We start from the raw sequence: 7,720 nt of genomic DNA, 5'->3' as shown, positions 1-7,720 counted from the left end.
TTTTGTTTAACAGCTTTTTATTTATCACAATAATTGTCATTTAATTTTAACAACAAAACTAAAAAGATATTATTTACGCTTCTTTAGCTGCAACATTAGTATAATTTAACCAAGCATCCAATGAATTAATTTGATGTAAAACACTACTTTTACTCGTACCACCAATGGCTTGGTATTGTTCTATACTATTTTCGTAATTCCAAACTTTAGCCACATCAGAATCAAAGTGTTCACTAAAAAAAATAAGTAACGATTGATTTATAAATTAGAAAAAATAAGGATCGTGTTACTTAATAGTTTTAAGCTCCTCCAAGGTTAAGTCGTAAATAAAAACTTCCTTTTTTTCAGCTTCCGTAACAACTTTCCCAGCTGCATGATGAGCTTCCCTAAATGGAACTCCTTTTCTCACCAGATAATAAGCTAAATCGGTCGCTAACATTTCAAAGCTTAAAGCTTCCCTACATTTAATTGAATTTACTTTCAAAAATTCAACAGTTCCTTTTGCAACTTTTAAAATTGAAGTTAATTTATCGTAAGTACTAAACATAGTTTCTTTATCGTTTTGAAGATCTTTATTGTAAGTTGACGGAAGACTTTTTAAAGTCATCATTAAACTGCAACACTACAAAAAATTGTTATAACAAATTTAAAGTTAAGAATTACAGATTTCTGTAATTACCTGCCCAAAAAGACTCCCACCAATTCCCCGAATTAATTCTAAACTATCGGGGTTTCTTTTTTGTGGCATCAAACTACTTCCAGTGCTATGAGAATCGCTGATTGTAACAAAATCGAATTCTTTCGTGCTAAATAAAATTAGATCTTCCGCGAATCGGCTCAAATGAATTCCGGTTAGCGATGCCCAAAATAAAAATTCAACGATGAAATCGCGATCGCCCACTGCTTGCATGCTATTTTGTGTAATCGCATTGAAATCTAAAGAATACGCCAATAGATGGCGTTCGATGTGGAACGGATTTCCCGCGATCGCCCCACTTCCCAATGGCATAATGTTTGTGTGGGTGTAAAGTTGCTCTAATTTATCAGAATCGGATTTAAAATTCCAAGCATGACTAAAAAGAGTTATTTAAAAAAATATTCTAAGAAAAGTTTGAATAAAAACCTCAACAACCAGTGGCTCCATCTTACGGGTTGTGCTCTTTGTAAATGAGTATACCCCGGCATAACTATTTCAATTTCTTTTGTTGCTCTATTCACGATTATTTGAACTAAATCTCTCAGACATTTATCGAGTTCATTTATTGATTTTTTTAGCCATAATTTCATGTCGGTTGCAACTTGATCGTTTCGACTTCTTCCAACGTGGATTTTTGTTGCAGGTTCTCCAATTAATTCTTTTAGCCTTCTCTCGTTTGCAGTGTGAATATCTTCATCTCCAGGTAAAATCTTAAAATCTCCTTGTTCCCATTCAATTTTAATCCGATCCAAACCATCACAAATCGATTTAGTTTCATCATCGGTTAATAAATTGATAGAACATAAACTTTTCGAGTACATTTTTGAGCATATTATATCTTCAGCGTATAAGCGTTTATCTAAATCAATCGATGAATTTAATTTTTCTAATTCTGGACTTGTCGACGTAGTAAATCTTCCACCCCATAATTTATTAGACTAGGAATTATTTAGAATAAATTTTAATTAATTAAAAAGTAAACGTTCTTACCATTTTTAAACGATTTATTCACAAGATTTTAATTCACACTCTTATGAAATGCGAACGAGATATCCTCTTTTTCTTTAAACAGTGTTATCAAAGGTCAAAACTTATTAGCGAACCGTGAAAAGAAATCAAACCGAATAACAGACACTGGCCAAAAAATACGTTAATAAAGTAAATAAATAAAAGGATTTATTTTAAAACTTATCTACATAATTCTAAATTAAATAATTTTAGTCTGAGATTGTAAATTTAAAACTGTCAAATATGTTAAGTCGATAAAGTAGAGAACAATGAATCAATATAATAAATTATTATTTTCGTATTATTGAAAGTTTCTTTAATTAAGGAAAATGTGGTTTGCAAAATTCTAATTCGAAAAAAAAAAAAAATTTGAATTACAAAGATTTTGAATTTCCCGCTATGAAAATGTCATCAAAAAATTCTAACCTAACTTTTTTTATTGGAACTTTACTTTGATTTTTTTATTGAATTATTCATCATCATTGCAACCACAACATCTGATGGATCTTGGCCTATTCTAGAATCAGCTTCCACTTTCTTCTATCTCGTGCCTTAGCTTTCCAGTTTCTAACTCCCAGCATTTTTAGACTTTCTTCCACCTGGTCCTTACATCTGCATCTAGGCATGCCCTCTTGCATGTTTCCATGCCTGCCAAGTAATCTTCATTGCCGTCAAGCAGAAGAACCAATGGTTTCTTTTTTATTGAATTAACGTGTTAAATTAAAAAGTAAAGTATCGTTTTTAAAACTTTAATCATTATAAATTTTACAAATTAAACTTACTCTACTTTAAAAATACAATTCATTTTTTAAATAACCATTAACCTCGGTGCAATATTCATGGACATCAATTCTTGGAACAATAACTTGGCGGCGTAGGGTAATCGAATTTGACTAATTTGAGTCTTATTTTTACACCCTTTACATTCAAAAGTATTATTTCGTAAATTAGCGATTGCGATTAACCCGCAAAAATTACAAATATGAATTCGATACGGATCGGAAACTTCAAATAAGCGTTCCCTTAAAAATTGAGCGGCTCCGTGCGAAATTTGACAATCTCGTTCCATCTCGCCGAAACGTAATCCTCCATCTCTAGCACGACCTTCCATAGGTTGTCTAACTAAAATTTGTACCGGACCTCTCGCTCGCGAATGAATTTTATCGTCAACCATGTGTTTTAAACGTTGATAATAAGTTGGTCCCAAAAAAACTTGCGCGTTAATTTTTCTTCCTGTATGTCCGTTATACATAACTTCATTTCCTCTTAAATGATAACCATATTCTTGTAGCAAAGTTGAAATTTTTTGTACGTTTACAGCATCGTTAAATGGAGTTGCATCGCCAATTTCACCTTTATTAGCAGAAACTTTTCCTTGTAAGCATTCAATTAAATGGCCAATTGTCATACGCGATGGAATAGCGTGGGGGTTAATTATAATATCAGGTGTTAAACCTTCGCAAGTAAACGGCATATCTTCTTGTCGATATTGTATCCCACAGGTTCCTTTTTGTCCGTGACGAGAAGCAAATTTATCACCAATTTGGGGAATTCGAACTGATCGAACACGAATTTTACAAAATTTATAACCCTCTGAATTTAATGTAATCATAACTTGATCAACAACGCCAGTTTCACTATTTCTTAAAAACGTTGAAGCATCTCTTTTTGTAAATCGTTTAGTTGTCCCATCCAACTCATCATCATGTTCCGGTAAAGTAACTGTTTTTCCAATAACCACATCATCCCCGGAAACCCTTACTCCAGGTGCGATAATCCCATCATCATCTAATTTATCATAGAGGGCGTTTCGCATTCCTTGGCATGTTTGCCTGGTGGGTTTCTCAAATTGTTCTTCTTGATCACCCATTCGTTTTGATTCAGCGTCTTTATACGAACGATAAAAAACAGAACGGAAAAAACCTCTTTCAACAGCTGATGCATTTAAAATAACGGAATCTTCTTGATTATACCCGGTGTAGCATAAAATTGCTACGATGCTATTAATCCCAGCGGGTAATTCTCTGAATCGTAAATATTCCATCGAACGTGTTGTAACAAGTGGTTTATGGGGGTAATATAAAACGTGGGCTAAGGTATCCATCCGGACATGGAAATTTGTTATGTAGACTCCCATAGCTTGTTTACCCATAGCACTCTTAAAATATACAAAAAAAAATTATTAATAATTTGAAGCTGTCAAAGTTGAGCCAAAAGTTTGAGCCAAAACATTTTGTTTTGTGTTTCGGCTGTAAGTAAACCGTAGAATTTCAAACTTTGTACGTAATTACTACTAGTTAAGACTTTATTTTCAAGCATACCTTAAACATCACTATAAGGAAATTTGTATATGTATACAGGTGTCCCGTATCTTCCGGATCAGAGCATTATATGGTTGTAGGATACATTATTCTGAAGCGATTTTTTTAATAAAAATATTTATAAAGTCGTCCAATCAAAAAAGAGGAGATCGTAAATCAGAAAACATTTCGAAAAATTGTTATTAGAAAAATCGCTTCAGAATAATGTATCCTTCAACAGTATAATGTTGTGATCCGGAACATACGGGACACCTGTATATGAGGTTGTATCGGTTCCTATACTGCAATACTTTGATTTTAATTTGTGCGTGAGGGGCAAGAGCGGGAGTGTTTCGTGACGTAAATGGCGGCGAATTGCGCGCGCAACTTCAAGGTCATGTTTAGTGAGAGTTGAAACACTGTATACAAACCTTAATCTCACATGTCATATGATGCAGTGAAATTCAATTGTGGCGGCATTATTTGACAGGTGTAATTGTATCTGACTAAGGTCCGTAAAGCGTATTGTACAAGGTTGGCCACACGAAGGATTTCAACGTATGAAAGTTAGTAAAAGCATATGTATGTTTGAGATAAATTACTTTGTTTCAGTCTCTAATTCCCACTGCTTTTCCCTTCAAAATACGTTCTGCTGTCTCTGGCCAACCTGTGCATATGATGAAATCCCAACCAGGCGGAATTTCGTTAGTTAAAGCTTTTATATACAGCGTGAGTTATTAGTATCCCGGCCGACGATAGTTGCTAAACCGTTTGAGAAAGAAAAAAATGTTTCTACAAAAGTTGTTTGACTCACCACTTTCTGATAGTATATGATAGTATCCATAAGATATTAGATACGCTATAGGGGTGTTCATAAAGCTTAGTTACTTTTGATGTTTTTCAAATGACTTTTTCATAAGTTTCAAACGGTTTAATAACTATCGACCGCCGGGATACTAATAACTCACCTGTATATACCCAATCCAACCTATATTCTAGTGGTTCGGTTCTTAGCTGAATAATTTTAAAATATCCCCAACAGATGGCGCCACATGCGTACAATTTTTAGTACGAAATTTTTTTTAGAGAGTTGCATGTCTAAGAAGCTGTTTTCTATGGTCAAAATTGAGGTTATATACCTGATAAGTATTCCTAGGACTTTGATTATGATCGGGAAATGGAATAATCGAAGCACAAACTCCCAAAATCATTGCAGGATGAATTTCGCAATGTGTATAAGTGGTACAATAAGCATATTCTTTATCTTGTCGCAAATCATCGGGTGTCATCGCAATCATGACTGTTTCTTCTTCTAACGTATCGATATATTCAACCACACCTTATAATAAAAAAAAAAATTAATACATCTTATTAAGTTAATTAATTAATTTTAATAATAACCTGAGGCAACTAAAACTTGCCACCCATAATGTGTATAATCCCTTTCTTTTAACATATCAACATGACTTTTCTTTAAAAGTAATTGTCCATTTTCGACGATTAAAAGTGGTCTACAAATTCTGCCTGCATCTGTATAAATTCGAATCTCGCGATCTCGAATATCACGAATCATTGATACCTCTGATACGATAATATCCATTTGTCTTCTTAATTTTCGTAACGTAGCCATAAGTTGTTCGGGATCTCGATGAATCCCAACCCAGCAACCATTAACAAAGATTTTTGTTGCATCTGCTATAGCTGAGGGGGCAATTTCTTCCAAATTTTCCATACTCCATTCTTCCAAAAATTCCAAAATCGGTGAAGGTTGCGAACCAACCGAAATATAAGCCATCAAAGCAAGATTTTTAACCAAACCAACAGCGGCACCCTCCGGTGTCTCAGCAGGGCAAACCATACCCCATAAAGTATTATGTAATTGTCGAGGTTTAGCTAATTTACCATCTCGACCAATTGGGGAATTAACACGTCTTAAATGAGATAAAGTCGAAGCAAACGTTAAACGATTCAATACTTGCGAAACACCAGCTCGCGCTTGATGAGCTTTCTTTTGATCGCCCCAATTTCCCGTAGCCAAAGAATAACGTAAACCATCAGTAATCAATTTTGTTTTAATCGCTAAATCTAAACTGAAATCTTTTCCGCGATCAATAAATTTCTGGGCGTACATTCGAACCTCTTTCATTAAATTTTTAAATAACCCTCTAAATAAAAACGCCAATAACGGCCCAGCTAAATCTAATCGTTTATTTCCATAATGATCTCGATCATCTAATTCTCTTCGTCCTAAAGCAGCTAATAACAATCTATGTACCATATAACCTAAGAAATAAGCTTTTTTTGTTTCGCAGAAATCAGAAACACCAACGTGAGGTAGCATTTCTTTTTGTAAAATTTCTCGAGCGTATTTAATACGTTTTTCGCGGGTAACACCCGGTCGAGCACCACGAGCTCCAATAAAATTTAACGCTACATTTTGTTCTTGAATGACAAAAGCTTCATCTAAAGATGGTTTGACCATTTCCATCATTTCGGGATCGTCAAAATCGTAAATGATGTGTTCTAAAATATCGCGATCGGCAACAAAACCCAAAGCTCGAAAAACAATCATAATTGGAACTTCTTGTTTTATATATGGTAAAATAGCTATGATTCGTTGACCAATGGCTGCTTTTTTAATCGCTTGACCGCCTCTAGCCATCATATTAACCCACAATGTTGAGGTTGGACGTGAACTATGCTCTAAACACGAACGTATTTCTGATTTATATGCATATTTTCCATCTTTCATTGAAAAAACATAAACGGTATTTGTTGCCATTTTTTCTTGAGCAATCAATACTTTTTCTGAACCGTTAATAATAAAATAACCCCCCGGATCTAAAGGACATTCATTCAACTCTGTTAAATCACGATCGGTTAATCCGTTAAGTAAACAATAAGTTGATCTAAGCATAATCGGAATTTTCCCGATAAACGTTTTTTGATGTTGCGTTTCAACTGGATCTTCACCTTCTTTTATTGCAGTTTTTGTGATATCAACATATAAAGGAGCTGAATATGTAAGGTTTCTTAACCTAGCTTCATTAGGCATCATTGGAGATGGGGCTCCATCTTTTTCCCAATGTGTCGGTTTAGAAAGATAAATCTGTTCGAATTTTAATAAATATCGAGGGGGTGTTTCAATTTCGCCCCTTGTGTGTTGAGCTTCCGCTTGTAAATCAATTGCGGGGGAATCTTCGACGATTCTTTGCACAGACATTTGTATAAATTCGTCGAAACTATCCAATTGTTGGCGAACAAGACCTTTTTCATCAAAATATGCGTTAATAACGATCCAACAAGCTTCTTGCCACAAATCGGAACTGATTTCTTCCGCATCTTCTTCTTCAAATTGATCTATAAATTTAAAGAATAAATAATTTGAGGTTATGTTGAGGGATTAAATCTAATTTTTGGTTTTAATATGATTTTATTGATTTCTTTTAGACTTTTTTTTAGTTAATTAATAAACCCTTGATTTATTTACCTTCATCTTGTTCATACATCTCGATTTTTCTTCAATATAAACTCGAAAAACCGCTTAGCATAAAGCAGAACTAAAGGAGTCAAACACAGCAGATTTGACAGACGCGGTCACATACGTGAAGTTGGTTTATAATCAAATTATAAAAACCAAATTAATTAAAATTAAAACAATTATTTATTTTTTAAATTTAAATATAAATAATACTAATTAATATCGATTTACAAT

General features: G+C 33.8%; 2 protein-coding genes across 2 annotated transcripts; both read right to left on the bottom strand.

The window, feature by feature from the left end:
• On the bottom strand, positions 1–1,776 carry LOC111427635 (Argininosuccinate lyase). Its single transcript, XM_023062874.2, has 5 exons — positions 1,688–1,776; positions 1,124–1,635; positions 680–1,073; positions 291–622; positions 1–233 (listed from the first exon to the last, which is right to left on the bottom strand). The coding sequence occupies exons 1-5, from the start codon at positions 1,688–1,690 to the stop codon at positions 74–76; spliced, it is 1,401 nt and encodes a 466-aa protein (XP_022918642.2). The 5' UTR covers positions 1,691–1,776; the 3' UTR covers positions 1–73.
• A 664-nt stretch (positions 1,777–2,440) lies between these two features.
• LOC111427093 (RNA polymerase II subunit RpII140) lies at positions 2,441–7,593 on the bottom strand. The gene is made up of 4 exons (XM_023062066.2): positions 7,496–7,593; positions 5,407–7,365; positions 5,145–5,344; positions 2,441–3,863 (listed from the first exon to the last, which is right to left on the bottom strand). The coding sequence occupies exons 1-4, from the start codon at positions 7,512–7,514 to the stop codon at positions 2,514–2,516; spliced, it is 3,528 nt and encodes a 1,175-aa protein (XP_022917834.1). The 5' UTR covers positions 7,515–7,593; the 3' UTR covers positions 2,441–2,513.
• Between the last annotated feature and the right edge of the window lie 127 nt (positions 7,594–7,720).

Source organism: Onthophagus taurus, chromosome 2, assembly GCF_036711975.1.
Source record: "Onthophagus taurus isolate NC chromosome 2, IU_Otau_3.0, whole genome shotgun sequence".
Taxonomy (NCBI): Eukaryota; Metazoa; Arthropoda; class Insecta; order Coleoptera; family Scarabaeidae; genus Onthophagus; species Onthophagus taurus.
Note: the sequence above shows the minus strand (reverse complement) of the source record. Positions and strands in the feature narration are given on the sequence as shown.